General features: G+C 44.4%; 1 protein-coding gene and 1 long non-coding RNA gene across 11 annotated transcripts in view; one reads left to right on the forward strand and one right to left on the reverse strand.

Moving 5' to 3' along the window:
* On the reverse strand, positions 1–16,200 carry GOLGA7 (golgin A7). 4 transcript variants are annotated; one of them, XM_031440046.2, is made up of 6 exons: positions 16,077–16,200; positions 15,730–15,862; positions 10,750–10,902; positions 4,854–4,955; positions 3,756–3,818; positions 1–1,381 (listed from the first exon to the last, which is right to left on the reverse strand). In XM_031440046.2, the coding sequence occupies exons 2-5, from the start codon at positions 15,838–15,840 to the stop codon at positions 3,771–3,773; spliced, it is 414 nt and encodes a 137-aa protein (XP_031295906.1). In that variant the 5' UTR covers positions 15,841–15,862; positions 16,077–16,200; the 3' UTR covers positions 1–1,381; positions 3,756–3,770. The 4 variants fall into 4 exon arrangements, with proteins under 4 accessions (XP_031295906.1, XP_031295911.1, XP_031295910.1 ...); XM_031440051.2 differs by having other exon boundaries at positions 3,756–3,823; XM_031440050.2 differs by having other exon boundaries at positions 16,128–16,151.
* The window catches only part of LOC116149102 (uncharacterized), an 18,968-nt gene continuing 13,065 nt past the window's right edge, over positions 15,064–20,966 (forward strand). For 5 of the 7 annotated variants that reach the window (XR_010377309.1, XR_010377312.1, XR_010377310.1 and 2 more), the window contains exons 1-4: positions 15,064–15,365; positions 16,097–17,950; positions 18,892–20,482; positions 20,641–20,786. This is a non-coding gene — a long non-coding RNA (uncharacterized LOC116149102). The remainder of the gene's footprint in view (positions 15,366–16,096; positions 17,951–18,891; positions 20,483–20,640; positions 20,787–20,966) is intronic. The other 2 variants (XR_004132711.2, XR_010377311.1) reach the window with 2 other exon arrangements.

Genomic DNA, 20,966 nt, shown 5'->3' on the forward strand with positions numbered 1-20,966 from the left:
TTTGTTTAAGAAAAGTTTTACTCATGTGTTAATATTTCAGCAAAGTTATTGCAAAGGGTTTAAAAGGCAGACAGACACACTATTATAGGCCATAAACTAACAACTTTTATACAATTAAAATATTACACAGACCTATGGGACGTGTTGAAATAACTAACAGACCCACAAAAGAAATTAAATCTGAAAGGTTAAATCCAGTATTAGCACCTACAATCTCTCTGAAAGTATAACTGTTAACTGTTTCATTCTCTCCTAATGTATTTCTTAACTTTCTTCCAGATACAGTGCTCTCGAGCCCCAAGGTAACGAAGGACCTGAGAAGCCCCAACACTAAGAACGCACAGCCAAAAGAACCAGAAATATTGACTCCGACTTGAGAGTTTTAGTTGGAAATCCCTTAACTTACTGAACTTGAACCAATCATAAGATTTCTATGCAGTGAATACTGTATATGAGGAACATCTATGCATCGTAAGGGACAGTTAAAAATTAGCAATATACAGTATTATTCCTATCAAATTTTTTTTCTCATAAGTTATATTTATAACAAAACTAGAATTAAAATATTTATTACACTTGCTTATTACACATTCAGGGACACAGCAGGGACATTTATGTGTTTGATGGTTTAGCATCCACTTTATTGTGCTTGCTGAGTTTTGGAGGGAACAGGCAACACATATATCTTCCCAACATTCAAGGAAATGCAATAATAACAAAATTTTCAAAAGGAAAAAAAAAACCCTTGGAAATTGCATTAAATACTGCTTTAATTAGGAGCTGCTATAATAAAACCAGTCACATGATACATTTTTTTCCCAGTGAGCTTCAGTTTGAGAAACTGGACAGCAGAATTAGGGCTTTGGGATTCGAGTCAAATGGCAAAACTGGTAGTTCTCTGACATCTGGGAGATGCATTAGCAAAACCATAGACACAGCCCATCCTTCAGCGAAATCCCAGAGAAGAGAGTTTCATTAACTTGGGGCTGAGGCTGGACCCTGGCGAGGACGGGACCTGCCGGAGCGGCCCAGGGAGTGTCGGGAGCCACCGGAACTGGGGGCAGGTAAGAAAGAAACTGTGTTGGGCTGACCAACTGCATATTTTATTAATGGCTTTGAATAAAAGAAAAAGTGAAATGCTTCATTGTGTTTTCTCAGGAACTAATCAGAAGATTACAGAGTCCTACACAATTTGGAGACACACAGTGGATGCTGAGCGACTAGAGGTCACTCCAGGTGTGGAATTTAGAAAGTCAGTCCTTGGAGTGAATGGCACCGTGGCTCTGGCAGCAGATACGAAGGAATGATGCTCTGGAGAGGAGGTAGGGGACACTCTGCGGTCGGCCAGTGGGGAGATGAGGGTCCCAGCTGGAGATGGGATCTGTAATTAGAGGGGAGAAGGAGAGGGTTTAGACAGGGACTCCAGACTAACCTCAAAAACAGCAACTGATGTGAGCTCCTAATATGCGGGGTACAGGTTACTAACCCAGGTTCTAGCTAATAACAGACCTGGATCTGCACCCCTTGCCGGAGTGAGCACACAACTCAACAGTCGAGAAACCCAGGCCCCGCGTCCTGAGACCTCTGACCCACCGTGTCACGGGAGCTAGTACACCCCAGGGGTAAGTGGCTGCCTCCATCACTAACTACCAGGTTTCAGCCTCGGACAAGTCACCTAGGTTTCCTCATCTGCAATCAGGGATAATATTATCTACCTCATAGGGGTGTTGCGACCATTAAGAGCATTTACAATAGTCAGTGCCGACGAATGTTGGTCATTTTTATTATCACAAATTTATCATGATAGAATAGTGATATATTCCATTTTTTTAAGAAGACAATCTTAATCCAAAGAAAGAAAACACCATCAGTGTATTTAACACTAAAGGTATCCAAAAAAATGAAAACTTTTTAAGAGGAGCAAAATATTTTGTTTAAAGCTGTTTTTAAAAATAAAGGCCATCTCCATGATTTGTGTCCTCTTTTGTTGAATTAATTTAAATCCCATATAATGCTTCAACCTGCTGACACTTAAGCAAAATTAGAGAATTGAATTAATTATTCTTAGAGTTTTCCCCTCGTCCAAGACCTCAGCCCACACAGGATCCTGGGCCCGAGGAACTCATAGCTCTGAAAACTAAATTGCACTGAACAAAAATATTTACGTTCATGAAATTACCACAAGTTCCTAACGTAAATCTTATTTCAAAATCTCACCGTTGTTGAATATTGATAGATTAGTCTCTGGTGTGTAATTGCTCAAAACCCCGCACCACCTCAGAAAAGCATTATATTAGCAATAAGAGCTGCAAAATGAGTCATGACAAAGGGGTGGTGCCAAGTCAGCGCAGCTGTAACCCATCAAACAAATGTGCCCCAACCGCACAGAACAAAAACCGCACAGAGGGTTCCTGGTTGCTCGTTTGGGAAATATCAGTTTGGAAACTGAATGTGAGAAAGTGCGCAGACCGGTAACACCGAGTGCTCCGAAACAAAGCCTCTGTGAGGAATAAAACCCATGCGGACGATGTCATTATCTGGGCCTGTGGCTTTCAAGAATTCCAGTGACACGTTCCCTAGCGCTAAAAGGAGGCAGCTTGGGAAGGTTGGTTGGTCTTTAGGATTCGACAGATGGTACGGGACCAGACAAAATTAATTTTTAAAAGGTACTGGAAAAGAAGAGGAGGGGATAAACACTTAGAATAATCGGAGGAACTCTTTTTGTCTCCACGTTTCTGCTGCCAGAAGTACTTCCAGGAAGTGCGGTGTGAAACATGGGTCTCTGTGGTCGGTCAGACTTGGGCTCGTATCCCAGCACTCAGCTGTGTGTCTCTGAGAGCATCATTTAGCTGTTTGTACCCTGGCTTGCTTATCTGCCAGATGGGGGAAACACTTTGCAGAGTTCTTCTGAGAATCAGAAATACGGCTGGTCTAACACGCGGCACCCGCAGGCGCCCTCACAAAGGCAGCTCCCGTGATTATTACTGCTGGTGTCCCGGGGAGGAGTCTGCTTTGGTAGGTGAGTCAGTGACAGAACCTCCAGACGAAGGCCACCAAGAAAGCACAGCAGAGCACTGCTGGGACGAAGAGGGCAGGACTGAGACTGGCAGAAAACAGGGAAGTGTGATTTCTGTGTCACCCAGCCGGCCGGGCTGCCGCACCACGGCTTCCACACGATTCCTCCTCTACGTTCCTACCAGGATTAACTGATTTGTTTCTCACTTATTCAAGGTCATTACACGGATATATAAGAATATAAACATTTTGAAAGGAATTAAATTTCCTGTTCTACCCACTGGAGGTAAGGCTTCTACAGGGCTATGCGCCATTTAAGTATGTGAAATAGTCAGAATCTCCCTACTCCACTCTGAAATGTTTCTTTTGTTACTAAAACCATTTGTTTTCTAGGCAGGGGTATTTCTGAACTGACTCTTAGTGTAAAATCCAACTATTAAAATGCCTAGGATAGTTTTGAAATATTAAAATTAACTACCCCCCCACTGCCACAAAAAACCCCCCAAAATCCCCAAACCAAAGAAACAACAAAACCAGTCCAAAAACAACACAGGGGGAAAAATATTAGGATTAAATTCTATATCACTTAGGTTATGGAACTTGGGTTAAATGCACATTTTAAATATTAAGCCAATACAGAGACTATGTCACTATTCAACAATCTATGATACAGGGAAGAAAATTCATGCATCCTACAAAATTCCAGAAACTGCATATAAATGACGTAATTTCATATTTACCTTTAATCCTGTGGTTTATCTTCCACTGCTCATGCCTCTGTCTTCATAAATGGTAATTTCAATCTAAACAGCATGGCTGTTAAGAAAACACACTACAGAACAGAGCACACGAAGAGGCCAGATGATGGATGTGACCTGTGTGGACCTTTCTTTCTCCTGCTTAAAAACACAATGCTTTCTACACCTGGCGGGAAAATGTGAGAAATGTAACTGCTTGTAGTACTCCACATACAGTTCCTCCCCAAACATTGATTATTTTTTGAAACAAACAAACAAACAAATTCTAGAAAAGGATGCTTTACTATAAAACTCAGGGGTGGTGGTGGTGGTCGTAACTGAGTATCCGAGGAGGTCATGAATTCAGAGGTTCAAAATGCCCTGAAATGATATGCAAACTTTTTCTTAGGAGAGGGTTCATGACCCTCTAAAAGCTTAGGAATCATTGCTGCGGAGCATAATAAAACTGCCGAAATTATGATCAGCCGGAAGGCCTGGGATCATCTGACCTAGGTTTTTTTAAAAAAATTAATTTTACCCCTTACTCCAGTTATCAAGCTAAATTAGTTTTTTTTTTTTTTTGCCATTTTATTTAGTGGATTCACTTAGTGATTTTCAAAGCTTACTGCCTCTAAAAATACGCTCCGTATGTCAAAGGTAATGAAGTGATACATCTGGCAGCTGTAACTGATTTCAGTGAGTCCGATGAACCCACGGAGCTGTGATTCATTTGGACGACAAGTCTCACCACACATTACCAGTTCGTGCATTTCAAAGGGGCTGGAGGTTCGGTCCTGCAGCTGAGATGCATGACTCACACCACTCCCGTTATTACTACAAGATGCCCTCAGAACCACCAGGACGAGGCGGCCAGAATACTACATAATCCGCAGAGCCCAGCACGGCGCAAAGGGAGGAGACCTGCTTTAAGATAAGCTGCTGGAGCTCCGAGGCTCGTGGCAGGGATGCAGCTCCCACAGAAGAGTCCGAGGGCACGTGCCAGAGAGGGGAGATAAATTCTCTCCAGCCAGTGCCAAACTGTACCATCAAAATGTTCTTTTCACTGCTATTTAGACCTTATGATCGAGACTGAAAAGATACAACTCGCAGTCCTCTCTCGATGGGATCTGTCAGGAGGAGGCCCTGGGGCGCATATATCTTCTCGTTCTGCTCTTGAATGTATTTGGAGACTTTCTTCAGAACCTGACAAAGAGAAACACCACAGCTTTTTACAAATGTCATCAGATTTCCCTTTTGAGTGTCGGCCGGATTTCAAAATACTCAGGCAGGGGAATGCATTTTCAAGGCGGGACGTGGACGTTCCCGTGGAGGGACGCAGCTCTGTCTGGTCTGCACAGTGCGCGGCGTGACCGACCTTTCACGTCACCAGCCTCTCCCGCGGGCTGTGAAGCATAGATGCGCCCAGAAGCCTGAGGGCCACCCCTCCTCCCACCTCCCAGCCACCCTGGTCCTGGACGGTGACATACAGAGGCTATCGTGTACACAACGCCAGCTACGCTCCCCCCTTCCCTACTCATGTTGTGTGGTCACAGGGACACCTTCTACCATCAAGGATGTTTCTGGCCTTCCCCTCTAACACTCAGGAACTGCTTCTTCTCTCTTTTGCCCATTTTCATCAATTCTAAGTCATGATGCAAAGGAAGCTGATAATGAAGGGAGCCAGGGAGTTAAAACCGCGCAGCTCTTTTTCTTTGTAAAGCACGTTGAGTGGGATGTGCCCTGGAGCTCCGGGTGACAAGTGTCTCTTATCATTTCCAAGACTCAAGTTCACTCCTGTGTCCTAGACGCGAACCTCCCTTTATAAGTTTAGTATTAAGGTTGTAAAAGTCAAAGCAAATGCAGACAAAAACCAGATAGGATACAAAGGAACTTCTGGAAATTGCCAAATCTCCGGCTGTAATAAGGGCAATTCTGAGTCAGATAAGCCGGGAGAAAATAAATCTTAATGGCTGTATACGAAATCAAAGAGTTACATGTTTTATTTCAGGTTCAAAGTCATTATAATCCTTTTCTGGCTCGAATGTTCAAAGAGGCTTTGATCCAGTTCTGTAATTACTATATATTTTCTTAAATTCACACTAGGAGAATATGATAAAGTCACAGATAAATGTGATCACAACATACAGGGAAGAAAGAACTGTATGGAAATAAAGTTGGAAATTAAGAAATGATTTAAGTGTGGGTCTGGAATGTACCAGGCCAAACTAACAAATCAGGATTGTTAAAATTTAGGTGCTTTGGCAGAAACTGATTTAAAATTTAAAGCTCTATGTGGTTGGTATAATGAATTTTCTCACTGAAGGAAAATAATTTAAGTACATCTTTGGGGAATAATACAATCTCATGTTTTCTGCTTTTTAAAATAGATCATGATATTAAAAGAGCAATCTGCAGGGTTCTTTATGTAGCAAATTAAGAATACTATTTCTAAAAACAGTATTTTTTTCACCTAATTACCTGAAATGATACATACATATCATTCTCCTGTTTTCAACTCTTCAAGAATTTGAGTGGTACATGGTTTTAATGGAAAAAAACAACAAACTTAGGCGCTGTCTTTCCATCGGAGTTCGTCCGTCATGCTAAACTGATAAAGGGAAGGAAGCAGCCTATAAAGGTGCCTGACCCAGGACTTTTCTCGTTTCCTTCTCAGCTCACCAGCCAGAGCTGGAAACTGGAGGGTCGGTCTCCCCTCACCCAAGTCCATTTATACTCAGGGGGCGGGGAGGGGGGACACTCAGAAAAATGCTTGCATGGCTGGTTTCAAAGAAAGGATTCATTCAGAACAGCTTTCCTCGCTCTCTCCTTGGGTACAGGTCACTAGCAAAGAGAGAGTGTTCTTTATTGGATTCAAGCATAACTTTGTTGTGCAGGGTTTTTTATTTAAACTCTAATAACATTCATGGGCATTTGGTATCGGTTCAGAAAGAAAAACAATTAGTTTTCTTTCTGTAGAAGCTCCAAGTCCTCTTACAGTATTTGGGTGAAGGCAGCTCTGTCCTGAACAAGATGCCTTTAAACTCTCAGTCTCGTTAGCAATAGGAAAGCATTAATGAGTAAACTAATACTGCGTCCCAGACAGGACAAAGCACTGATATTACTCATACACTGTATTATTTTTGGTAAATCAATGTAAAAACAGACTATATAATATTGAATGAAATTATCTGTTATCATCAAACCCTCAATAAAACCTCAATTTGTATTAATATTTACAAAGCCAAATACTCAAATCTTAGAAAGGCTATTATGTTCTCTGAGAAAACTAAAGTGGAGAAAGCCTGCTAGACCCTCAAGGAAAGATATTCTAAGTGAGGCTGCGTGAGAACCCCAGGATCTCAGAACTTTCAGAAAGATCTAAGTTCCTTCTCACAGATAACCAGCACCCGGGCAGGAGAGATGTCTCATAGCCGGTGAACATGGCAGACAGCTCCCCAGAGGAGAACCCCTGCGAGTCCGTTTGTTCTCTAATTATAATGCGCAGCAACCCGAGAGAAGTAACACTGAAGCCTTTATCTTCGTTTTAAATCAATAAATAGGACATTATAGGGAAAAAAAATGCGTGATTGTTCTAGTGGGCTTTAAAGGGCCTATTTACAATTCCAAAAAATGTAACCCACGTGACAGTGTAAGCGCTATTATATTTGGCTTGCTGCTTGCAGACCAGAAATTTCAGTGTTTAAAACAATGAAGACCACATGACTGAATCCTGTCCTCTCATAAAGCAGAAAATCATAGCACAGAAATTCCTAAGGGACAAACTGGAGAGAGGGAGAGGCTGACTGTTCTCAAACTTGTATCACCTTGTCAAGATTATCAACACGCACTTTAAATATTTTCTTTTAAAAGGGCAGGTACATGAGATCTTAATTATGACCACGCCAGTTATTTACTTTGTATGATCTAAGTTACTCACGTCCAGTTCTTAAAATAAAATCATGTATTTATAGAAAGTGGCCATGCCTAAAATTCTGGTTTCTTAACTAATATTATCTGGTCTTTACTTGCTTTTTAATACTCTGTAAAAAGAAAGCAATTTTAATTAGAGTTATAAAGTAGTACTTTATATATTGCCTATGAACCTGAGTCAAAACATATATTGGGAACCAATCAATTTCCATTACATTTCTGATACTGAGAACTGCCTTCCAAGATTAGTAATCAAAAAGATTTTAAGAGCTGCTAGATGTTTGAGTAGCTAAAAAAAACTAGCAGCTGCTAGAAAAGATTATACACTTGAAATTTAAAAATTGTATACATGAGTTCACAAATATCTGATTAAAACATACATATATATTACACACTAACTAAATTTTTAAATCTATCTTAAGAAAACTCACTTTATTAAGCATCTACCATGTGTGAGGCAATTTATTAATTCTAAGACCTATTTTATAGCTCAGAGAACTCAGACTTGGAGAGATTAACTTGTCCATGATCTCACAGTTAGTAAATGACTTGGCTGGCACCCAATTACTAATTTCATTTCACAGCTGACGTCAGAAGGAGGTTATCTGTATCTATTTTAGCAACTGTACATGAATAAATAAAAGTTAATTAAAATCTCATTAACAAATTTAAAAGCTGTAATAGTGAAATGACAATTCAAGCATCTAATGCTCCACTAATTGGGAATAAAATACTCCAGGGGATGTATTTCTACTTTAAATTGACAATTTATATACGTCTTTAAATGGCCACCCCCAGATGACTGTCTTTATCCACACGAGTGCAGCCTGACCCTGCCCTCAGGGAGCCTCCCACCAACACTTCCCTTGAACGGGTTCACCTCCAGCCACCTCTGCCTCTCCGCTCCTGGTCCAAGCTACCGCCATCTCTCTCCTGGACGTCTATGAAGGATCTTACTTCCACTTTTATACCTTTTTTCACCGAGTCAAGAAATCTCTTTAAACTGAAAATCTGATCGTATCACTCTCCTGCTGAAACCTTCAGGTGGCTTCTCCCTGCACTGAGAATAAAATCTAAGCCTGTCTCCATGGTGCACACACTCCTGCAGGACGCAGCTCCCCTCACCTCTCCAGACCCCACCCCCACCCCTCCTTCCACCCGGGACTCATGGTGCTCTCTGGGCCCCTGCACTCACTGATCTCTCATCCAAAGGGCCCCAGGCTTCCCGCCCTTCACGGGGCGGTGTACCACCGCAGAGGCCTTTTCTGACCACACCATACAAATCAGTTCTCTTCTCTTCTTTCCTATCATAGCAATGTTTGTTCTCTTCAAGGCACTTATCACAACTCACGATTCTGTTGGTTTTGTTTCCTGGTTATTAGTTTTTACCACTGAATTACAAACCCCACAATGTCGGCAACCACGTTTGTCCCCTACAGTGATAGCCCCTGCACATCGCTTAGCACACAGTAGGCTCTCAATAAATATTTATCCAATGAATGAATCCCCGGTCCCTTCACTCCCCCAGTGTATTACAGAAGAGAAGCTACTATGACAAAACAGACTGAACACTGGTACGGACCCTTTACAGCTTCTGATTTTGAATGTTAAGCAGCAATGAAGGTGAGCTGCTTCTCCGTATGACATGGACACGGACACTAAAACTCCTAACTTAGTTACTTAAACGTTCCCTTTCAGTACCACCAGGGGAACTGGATGCTAAGGAGGGATACAGCAGCGTTTTCAGCCAGAAGCTCAAAATATTTTAGCTGCAATGTGTCTGCTCCCCACCACATGCAGTGCGAGACAACCCTAGGGACACTTCCCTCGGGAGGGGTAAAATAAGACATCCTTACAGCCCTTCGTTTTCCAAACATGGTCAGGACGTTAACCACGTACTAGAGGTTTGCTGTGACGAATGTAAATTCATTCACCTAACACACATTCGATGGGTGCCCGATACCCTCAAGGCGCGGTGCTGGAGATGAAGAGGGATGCCCCGTTCTCAACCTCGAGAAAAACACATACGGGCTTGAAAGGCAAATAAGACAAGAGCACAAACTGTCCCATCCCCAAGTGGAGAGTGCCGAGTGGCAGCAAACAGACACAAGTGATGTGAGCTTTACAGGAGAGGAGGAGTTCTGATTGGAAGAGCAGCTGAAGAGTCGGCTGCACGTGGGACCACGGGACTGGGGAGACGGGACAGGGGGAACACCGGCACTGTGGTGGGGGGAGGGGACCTCGGAGGGTGTGTCTGCTGACCAGCAAGGAAGGGCGGGAGACAGAGCTGGAAAGGCCGGCAGGAGGGGGGCTTGAGAAGGGTCTGAACTTCACTCAGGGGCCCGAAGTGGAACCAGGGAAGGTCTCTGACCTAGCAGGAGTGGGAGGGGAAGCGGCGGCAGTCTGGAAAGGGAAAGGAAGGGGTGGTGTGAGACTCACAGACTGCTTCATTAGTCTAGGGGAGAGGGAACAGGGAACAAATTAGCAGAGTGGTGGAGAGATCACGAAAATTGAATGAATGGGAAAATGCGAAATATTTCAGTCTGAAACTGATCACTTTCCCCATCTTCCTCACTCCCTACCTAAAGATGGTCCTGAAAAAGACAAGAGTGCTTCTGAACACAATGGGCAGGTGTGAGGTTTGCCTTCTGTACGTCTAAGTTGAGAAGCCAGCAACTCTGGGGTCTAGCAGACAGTTCAAAGAGAAGACAGGAACTCAGGTGGGAGGAGGAGACAGAGGAGATACATTTGGGGAAATAAAGTAAAAGGCTTCTCAGAAAGCTGGGTGGAACGAGAACACAGACTTTTTATATTCTCCTTAAGTGTGAGCCAGCTTGAATGCTGATGTGCCAACTCCCAAGGTGACATGACAATTCTGACTTGTTTCTGAAAGACTCCGGACCCCTTCAGTGTGCTCTGGTCATAGGAGCAACACAACTCGGGTTACTATTGTGATAATAAATGCCTCTTTAAATTTTACGGCAATTGTCACTGTATAAATGTAAACACGTAATCAACTCACCTTCTTTACGATTTTAAGAGACTGTGAAAACAGAGGTAGCCGTACCTTCTCGTAATGAGTTTCCATGCATAGGAAGATGGTGTAGGCCGTGAGGCAAGCCAAACAGCCTTCCAGGTAGGACTGGCCCCCAAGCTTCTCTGCTTCTGCATAAAGGTTGTTGAGAGTTCGAACAGTTTCTTCAAATTGTTGCCTATCAATCTGGATGACAAAAAGAATTTGAAAATAAGTTTGGGGAAAAAAAATGATCAGTCACTCTGGCTTATGATCACTCATTTAGGTTTTGCTGTTTTATCAACATTCCTATGTCATAGTCAGCAAACGATTTTCTTTGAAGTGATTGAATCTGGACCTAAGTTACTGAAACAGGTTAGTGTGTGTTTAGTTTTAGCCTTCTTGTGGACACTGGGTAACCTCAAGGCTCAAAATGGTGTGTCTTTATTCTCTATATTGAATTTTAAGTAACTTAATTAAATCACACAATCCTTCCATCCTTACGTCCTCTAGATATGCACAGTCTATGAATAGACACGTTCACTGAGCACCTACCACCAGATACCGTGACAGGTCTTAGAGAAAGACGAGTAAGACACCGTCTAGACCTCAAGGAGTTTACAGTCTTGAGCAGAAGAGACATGTGCACGTAGAAACACAATAAACTGACAGAGCACTCCAGCAGAGGCACGTATAAGGCATGGCCAGGGCGCAAGAGGAGATGTATGTTCCCTTTGTCTGGAACGAGCAGGTAATCTTAAATTGAGGCCCCCAAACACTGGAATTTACTAGACAAAAAAAGGGAAGGACATTTTAAGTAGATCAAAAGGTAAAAGTTCTGTATTGTTTCCTCAGTCTCCCATCTCTTTTCAAGTAAAGTAACCCCATCTCCCAACTCTTTTAAAGTTACTAAGAGCTGCGGGGGAGGGTACAGCTCAGTGGTAGAGCACATGCTTAGCATGCACGAGGTCCTGGGTTCAACCTCCAGTACTTCCATCAAAAAAATAAATAAGTAAACCTAATTACCCAACCCGCAAATAAATAAATAAAATCTGGGGGAGGGTACAGCTCAGTGGTAGAGCGCATGCCCAGCATGCATGAGGTCCTGCATTCAGTCCCCAGTCCCTCCATTAAAAAAAAAAAAAAGGAAAAGGAAAGTTACTAAGCGATCACATGGAACAAAACAAAATCTCAAGCTCCCACACAACTCCTCACCTCAAGGGAGCCTATTCCCTTCTTCGGTTCAGTGACACACTGGCTGCCATGCACACCACTGCTGCCACTGTCACCCCCTTTCACTCCATCTGCTTTTACTGTCTTCTTCCAATATCACTTTACTCCCTCCTTCCAACAGTACTTTGTAGATTTCAAACCTCAACGCGCTCCCCTGGGCGTCTCACGGCCCAGTAGTAGCCTGCTTCGCCCAAGCCTACCATTCTCGGTGGGGAACAAAGCGTAGATCACCTGTCCTCATTCTAGCCTTCTCTCACACACTATCTCCTTCATTCCTAAAATGAGTAACTATACATATGAATTCTCCTTTATGAAGTCTTTATATAGAAACTGACACAGAAAAAACTCAAAAGAACCGCAGTTTACGGTTTGAGGCAACTATTCCCCGTAACATGCTTTTTGCTAACAGACAGAACTGTCTGATGATTGAAGAGCATCACTTATAAGGTATTAAAACCCTTTAGGTGGGAAGCAGTTATTTTGTCCTTTACATGGAAAATCGAGGACTCAATGAACCAAAGGCACCCAAAGCTTTACAGCTGTGGTGACTCGACCTGTGTTTTAAAAGGAGCTGCTTTCAGTTTCCCAGAACATGAGTGTTTCTCACGGAGGCACTGAGAACCAGGCCAGCGCCCCTCATTGAGCCTCCACCGTAGATGTGGGGGGGTGGGGGTAAGGAATGTCCCCTGGGCAACCTGAGTCAGAGTTCTCCTTCCCAGAAAACAGACTCAGGAGAACAGCTCAGTGGACAAACATTAATGTGCTTGCTATCTCCACCTAGTCATGCCTGAGTTAAGGTCTTCAAGTTTACCCATCAGGAAATCCACAAAAGTCTAAGTAATTTCAAACATTCCCATTTGATTTACCTACAGTGTTAGGATCTGAGAAAGTTCTTTGAATTATGTACGTTTCTTTGGACATAATGTGATTCAAAACTTGGGGATCCAACCCAGAAACATTTTCTTTCTTTCCAATAAGAATTACTGACCACACCAGAAACACTAATTCTTGAAAGTTATTTCAAGACTGCAGGGCTTTAAAGGATGGAGGCAAATCAGAGATCATTAAAAAAACAAAACAACCAAAACCCACTTAAGGTGAAGAATTTTTTTTAAAGTTTAATGAAAAAGAACAAAAGGTTTAAAGAAAGTCAAGAGTTTCTCTACAATGTTAAAGAAAGGGGGGGAAGGGCATGTTGGTAGCAGAAAAGACAAAGGACACACGAAGACCTCAACAGCATGGGGTACTTTTCTCACACCCTCAGGCGCCATGAGGAACAGCTGTCCCGGTTAGGCCCTAGGGACCTGGACACTGATACAGCAGCTATACCAAAACCTGGAGATACGTGATGTTGGGGCTAAATACAAATGTGGACCAGCCAACACTGAAAGTCAGAATGGAAATAGGGATCAGGCCCATTTTCCCAGAATTTTGGTTTCTTGTTGAACTACCTCTACTGACCAGATGCAGAGATGTTATTTTTAAAGGTATGGGGGGAAACCAATGTCTCAGTTATAGCTCACTCATTTCTCTTTTGCACAACCCAAGGGTGCCCAAGATGTCTGTATTTTGGCTAAAGTGAGAATAAAGCTTTCTGTCCTGGCAACAAAGCACTTAAACATCAAAGTGTTACATTCTAACAGGCACTGGAGAAAGTAAACTTGTTAACAGACAGAACTTGTCCTCACTCCCAAATTAAAGAGTACAAATGTGTGTGTCTTTAATGTTTTAAAATCATACCAAACATTTGTATGTTTATTTCTTCCTCTATTAAGTTGCCAAGTGCAATGTTCTCACAAGAGGAAAATCAGCCCGAATGGCAGAGCAATCAGTACAATTTCTAGGGTAAGTAGTAGAGAAGCAACAAAACCTTTCAATTTTCCATCAAACAAAGCAGGGAAAATTTAAACCTGTAATTTAAATTTAATCTCAACACATTAAAAAAAGAAAGTCAAAGCTTTTCCAAGCAGTTTAAAGTATAAGCTAGTGTTTTAACCCAAACATTTACAAAGGAAAAAAAAATTCAAAGGCACAATTGAATAGCACCAAATAACATTCCATATAGTACAAGAATCACAGGCAGTTCTGGGCGATGTGAAGTCAAAGTAAAAGGACTCCAGGATTTAGAAACATCAATTTCCTGTAAGAACCTGTGGAGTCCTGTGACTATGTTGTGTTTCTGTGACACAAACTAACACAAACTACAAACTACAAGATTCCACCGCACACAGAGAGCAAGGCTAATTGGCGTCTGACTCTGCATACATATATTTGGCTCAATTATAAGTTGGAAGTTTGACTTTAAACCCTTTGAACAAATGAATCATGCGACATCCAAATAAGCGCAGTGAAAAAGAACAGTTTACCTTCTGATTTGAAAGTACATAAACAGTGTTAAGTCAGAGTCTCCCTAAGAGGTTTAAAAAGAAAACATTTGATTCATTTCATATAAGGCCTAACAGGTAAAACATATTAACTGTGATGTTAAATTACTTTAGAAACAACACTGAGTAGCTCTAGCCAACAGGCAACTTTAATTTCTCTCTTCAAACCACTGTGGACACGTCCACCTAGTGTCAGGCTGAGGTAACTCTTCACATCGTGACACCAAACTGCAGCATTTCTACGGCATTTCACAAACAAGCTAATCTACAAACCATCTTTATAAGGCATGCCTGATCTTTACCTGGCATTTAAAGAGATGTACTTGGGCCACTAACCTGCTGAGGGTTGTAAGTCAAGCCGAAGGACCCTGTAACTGATCACTGTTTATTTTCCAACCTTGGCGGTCAGGTAGGACAACCTGCCTCCCTACAAGCTAATCTTAAACGACTGCTCCAGTGCAGACCCAAATACACCTACTCACTCCACGACCAGCATGCCTTAGACCCACAACCCATGCCGAATCACCTCCCAGTCTCTCACCTTCCTTATCTAAGAAGAAAAAGCCACAAAACCTGCTCTCATCCTCTGAACAGGAAACACACAGTAAGGTTCACCTTTCATAGATCAAGACCAAAACAGTCTTTGTTTGGGTGTGTGAACACATGTGGGCCCACGAAAACACGCCCACTCACCTAAGCTCGCTTCGCTGCACCTTTAAAGTACGTCTTTCTGTGTGCAGGGTTGCCCAAAGGACCCACATCCTGATGACAGTTCTGATATGTAAGCCAACACAACACAGGTGGCTTCCAGTGATCGTAACTCTGAGAGACAAGTTTAAGGCCTGGTTCTGAGACAGTTTCCTGTCCGGGCCCGTCTAATACTCTGCGTTTTTCAGGTTCCAAGAAGGCCTCTCTGCATTGCCTAGCACAGCACTTAAATGAACCCTTTCTGCCTAGCAGCGCGGCCGGCACAGTGGCCACAAACGCCAGTCACGAGAATGGTGATGATGTCTCTTGCGTGAGGTTGGAGGACAAAGCTTGCGACACGCTGAGGTAGGTGGCCCGGAGCATCAGGAATTAGTTCCTCATCACTGCTGTCAACAAGCCGGAGTGGGGTGGGGTGGGGTGGGGTGGGGTGGGGGACGGCCGGGGAAGGCCGCGGCATACGAATTCCCGGCACTGGGTACCATAGCTCCAGAAGGGCAGCAGACCCGGGCGCTTGGCCTTATTCTTCCTCCTCCAACCAGGTCTTGCTTAGTGGCCCTCTTCGTATCCCCCTGGCCCCGACCCCTTCCGTGCCTGCCCCTCCCAGAGCCGCGAGAGGCTCCGCAGGCCGGCTGTTGGCCCGCACTCCCGGGCGCCCCGGGAAGGCTCCCACCCTCGCCCAGGGGCAGGTGCGGGGAGCCAGGCTGCGTACCCGGTTCTCCAGCTCCGCGGGGAACTTGGTCTGGAACTGGCAGCGCGTGCCACTACTGTAGTCTCGCTGAATGAAGACCTTCCCGGACACCGGCGACTGCTGCGGCCTCATGGCGAGGACAAGACGGGCCGCGCTGCGGGTTCGGGGGACACCAACCACGGTCAGATCCCCGGCCTGGACCCAAGACTCCAGCCCGCCAGCCCCTCAGCCCCACCCACCGCCCAAAGCAGCCCAAGGCCTCCCCGCCCCACTCCCCTTCACCCATGCTGTCACCGCGGGCCTTCAGCTACCTCCCCGGCCCAGGCCCCAAACCCCCCACAGCCCGGTTCGGCCCGGGAAACACGAACCCGCCTCCTCTGCCCTCCAGCTGCTGTCGCACCGCCTACGCCGTCACTTACGTCCTGCCGCAAAAGGCCTCTTTCCACGCCCCTCAGCTCGGCTTCCTACCTCAATTCTAGGCTACACCGTCTCCTCCGGCCGTAAAGCGACCCTGCCGAGGCTGCGCGCTGCGGTCCGAGGGCGCGCGCCTTGGGCGGGGCCCGGGGCGACTCCGCCCCCTCGCCCGGCCCGGAGGAGTCCATCCGGAAGGAGAAGGCCGGGCGGGGCTGCGGGACGGCCTGGCGGGGCGGGGCTGGAAGGCGGGCTGGGAGAATCGCGGAGACCAAGCCCACCAGAGGCTGCGGGGAGGAGGGGGGGGGGTTTCCAGTGGGGATTTCCCGGGTGTGTCATTTCCTTCCCTTGTTGATCGTGGTAACGTAGTTTCTGATCACTGATTGTAAGGGTTATTGTCACTCTTGGTTAGAAGTCTCACCTTACACGGGGGACACCACGCAACTGTATAAAACCAATTTAGAAGTAGAAAGCAGGCTGGTGGGGCGGGGAGGAGGGACAACCTGCATGGGCTTCATTGTCAGGCATATTACATGGACAATTACAGAAATAAACAACTCATGCTTTAACTTGTGCACCTGTTCTGAGCAGCATGATGATATCTCTTGCTGACCCTCCTTCTGACCTATTGTCAGAAGGTCAACAGAAGCCTAACTGTAGTCACAATGCAGATGTCACTCCCCTTACTTCATCTCATCGAGTAGGCATTTTATCATCTCACATTATCACAAGAAGGGTGATGATACAGAACAATAAGATATTTTGAGAGAGAGACCAGATTAACATAACTTTCATTACCCTATATTGTTGTAATTGTTCTATTTTATCATTAGTTATTGTTCTTATTCTCTTGCTGAGCCTAATTTATAAATTAAACCTTATCATAGGTATGTACGTATAGGAAAAAACAGCATATATAGGATTCGGTACTATCTTGGGTTTCAGGATCCACTGGGGGTCTTGGAAAGTATCCCCAGCAAATAAGAGGGGATGACTGTAATGTGAATCAGACACAATCTATGACCCATGAACCTACGTGGCTCCACATGATCATTATTCTTTTACATGTTTTCAGAGGCTGTAGTCAAGCTGCTGGTCTATAGTCTTGAAACTTCATTTTTTTCTCCTTTTTGAAACCTGAGTGCACTGCCTGTGTGTAGTTTCTTTGAGCCCAGTGTATTTATTTTGTTATCCTATCCATGATAAATTCTCAAGAGATGCTTTGTTCAATGAATTCATTCAATAAATATTGGTTGAGCACTTACTCTTAAGAGCTGAAGCTGAAAGGGGGAACAAAGCAGGGAGTCAGTCCTACCAAAGCTCACATTCTTGGGGGGCCAGGAGGGTGGGCGGAAGGAGATGACAGCAGGCAGATAAGCTTGAAGGAGGAGAGGAGTTTTAACAGATGGAGAGGTAACAGGATAGCCCAGCTTCTGTGTCCAGGGAATGATGAGTCATTTTATATGGCAACTTGACTGGGCCAAGGGATGCCCAGATAGCTGTCTGTAAGGGTGTTTCCAGAAAAGATTTGAGTTGGTGGACCGAGTACAGTCGATGGCCCTCCTCAGTGTGGACTGGCACCACGCGATCCACTGAGGGCCTGAGTAGGTCAAGAAGGTGGAGGAAGGTTGAATTTGCTCGCTGCCTGACTGATGGGGCTGGAACACTGACTTGTCCTGATCTTGGCCTTCCTAGTTCTCCGGACTTCAGACTCAGACTAGAGTCTATACCATGTGTTCCCTAGCTCTCCAGCCTTCAAATGATACCACCAGCTTTCCTGGGTCTCCAGCTTGCAGAGAGCAGATCGTGGAAGTTCTCAGCCTCCATAATTGTATGAGTCTCTCTTTATATAAATCTGTCTCATTGTCTCTCTGTCTGTCTCTTTGTCTCTCTCTGTGTTTCTCTGTCTCTCTGTCTCTGTCTTTCTTGGTATGTCTCTCTGTCTCTGCCTCTGTCTCTCTCTGTCTGTCTCTCTTGGTCTGTCTCTCTCTTTCTCTCTCTCTGTATCTGTCTCTCTGTCTGTCTGTCTCTCTCTCTCTCTATATATATATACTTTGTTTCTCTAAAGAGCCCTGACTAACACACCTGGAGCCACCAGAGTTTGGTGTCTGCCTGGGAGGGGCAAGATGGGAGTAGGGATAAAAGATCTTTAATAGAGAAGAGAGCAGTGGTAAAAATCTTACATCCTTTTCAACATGCCCCTTTATTGTCTTTTCTTCAAGGTAAATGAACCAGTTCCCATAATAATATGCATTCCAGAGCATTGGCAAATTGAGAATTGAGACTGTCTTGTATGGTAGGATCTATTTTCCAAAGCTTCAGTCTTTTGGTATGACGCTCAGAACCTTCTGGTGTCTAGAACTACTCACAGAACTCCAATAATAGCATTAATCTGTGCTGACGATGATCAGAGAACAGCCTTTAGTCCTTTCGTTGTAAATTCTATTTTTTTTTTTCTGATCAGAACAAAGCAAGCTTTTCAATATGGGATCTTATTCTGTGTCACTGACTCATGTTCAACTTTTGACCCAGGGATCATTTTCCGCCCTGCTTCCAAACAGCTTTCTGTGCTGCCGTGTATTTCCTGTCTTCAGCTACCATCCCTCCTGAGCTTTGTTCTCTTTGTGGCCAACAGCTTTCCCCAAGGTCCTTCATAAAGCTCTGAGTCGAATTGAAAGATGTCCTTATACTAAAGAAATGTGATACTGCATCCCTTGCCCTGCTCACATTGCTAACCGAGACCCCTTGTTTCATCCAACTTTGCTTTTACAGTTGTTGTTTCCTTCTGAAGCACTGTGACAGAACTGGATGGTCCGACTTCTCATTGCTGGTTTCCAGGGTGCGCTCAGACGATGGACAGAACTCGTAAGCATCAGTGCCTCTTTGTGTTTGTGCATTTGTTGCTAATTTCAAATCAGCTTCTGTTTCAGAAGTGTGCGTGTCTTGACTGCATTTTGAGATAGCATCTTTAGCCTACCTGAATTGACAGCATCTGTTCCTTCCCATTTGGGTCCCAGCATCCAAAGCAACATGTGCCCCAGTTTCAGAGAGCAGGCGAAACACATGCCTGCCAGTCACGCTGAACCCTGTCCTCTCGAAAGAACTGTTCTCACCTGCCCTTTTGTTTCATTCATTGCGGAGAAGTGTGGGTCCAACAATGTCATTAACGGGGTCCTTTGTGTTAATAAACACAATAGTTTGGGCTAACCAGTAGTTTGGGCTAATCATGCAGCCCTCTCATCTCTGAATTTGGCTGGTGGTGGCAGGCTGGGAGATTTCAGACTCTCTTCAGCAGCACAGAGCAGAATCGTCAGGCTGGATGTGAGGCTGTCTTCGTGGGGCTGCAGCCTGTGTGGTTGCCCAGGGCTCTGTGCTTACAAAGACCCCATCCTTGCCTAAATGTTCTGCTGTTGTCATCCTGAAATTCTTCACTGGGGGTCCATGCCTGGGAAGAATAAGAGGGCATCTGGTGGGAACACACCATCACCATCCTGGGTAGATGTGGCCACGAAAGAAAAATGCACAACCTACAAGGTTTGAGTTGTGTTTTATTTGGGGAACTTACTGAGAACTATAGCCCGGGAGATGGCCTCTCAGCGAGCTCTGAGGAATTGTTCTGAAGAGGTAAGAGATGAGCCAGGATATATAGGAGTTTTTGTTTAAAAAAAAAAACCATGTAGTCAAACATCGAAAGATTATTGCTAATCACAAAAACTGGTCATCTTAAGTTAGTGATTTTAGTGCTTTTCTATGTGTGGGAAGATGAAAGCGTCTGGGCTCATTGAAACTATTCCTTAGATTTGCAGGTGCCTGGGAAAGGGTGCAGCTAGAGGGTAGGGTTGCTTACCTGGAATGCCATCAGACAGTCACAGTTTTGCTAAGAGCTGGTCCAGGACAAGACAGCCCTATATTGTGTCTAATCTGCAGGGAAATTCCCTTTCTCCGCTGTCTCTTAGTGGCTGTCAGAGTAGTCAGTCATGAGACAGGACCGCGGAGAACAGGACAAGGGCCAGGTGAGCCTGGGCCAGGCAGAGGAAGAAGGGAGAGTCTAAAGCAGGCTGTGCTTCTGTGTGATGCTCTCTAACAGGTAGGTGGGGGAAGGACTTGGGAAGGGAGAACAGGAGAAGATAAACTTTTCCTACTCCGCAGTTGAACTGGCATGGTTCTGCCACAACCAAAAAGGCTCCTTCAGAAATGAGCAAAGCCTCAGAACCAACTGCTGCAGGATTGGATGCAGCTGAGGAGAGGTGGCTGGGTTTGCGGGTGTTAAAGCCCAGGTGTTCTCTGGTATGTCGCACGTCCTGCCAGATGAGGTGTGTCCCTGTGGAAAACAGGCCCTTCATCCCACGCTTCTGAGGATGAGGTGAGTCCTCCCCCAGGTCTGTCTCTAAGCCCTACCTATTCCTTGAGATTGGTCTTTCTTTGATTTTTCAATCCACCCCGCCTATTTTAATGGGCAAAACCTCTATACCTTTAATTTCCTTGTATGAAATCCAGCGTAATTAATTGTTGGTCTCACAGGTTGCAATAAAGTTGAAATGAGATCACTCGGAAAGTGTTCCTAACTCAGCTTCTGGATGTGAGCTCGCTTACCCTTCTGACATTATCTTTCATTCATTCATCTATTCATTCATCCATAAATATTTATTCAGTGTCTACTCTGTCAGGTACTGTTCTGAATTTCTTTGAATAATTATTGCCTTGAAAAAAATCTAAAGCACTAGATCACTTATAGATTATGTGTCAGTATTTATTTATTTTTAATTGAAGTATAGTCCATTCACAATGTGTTCATTTCTGGTATACAGCATAGTGACTCAGTTAACGTATATAAATATATACACACA

This window comes from Camelus dromedarius, chromosome 22, assembly GCF_036321535.1.
Source record: "Camelus dromedarius isolate mCamDro1 chromosome 22, mCamDro1.pat, whole genome shotgun sequence".
Lineage (NCBI taxonomy): Eukaryota > Metazoa > Chordata > Mammalia > Artiodactyla > Camelidae > Camelus > Camelus dromedarius.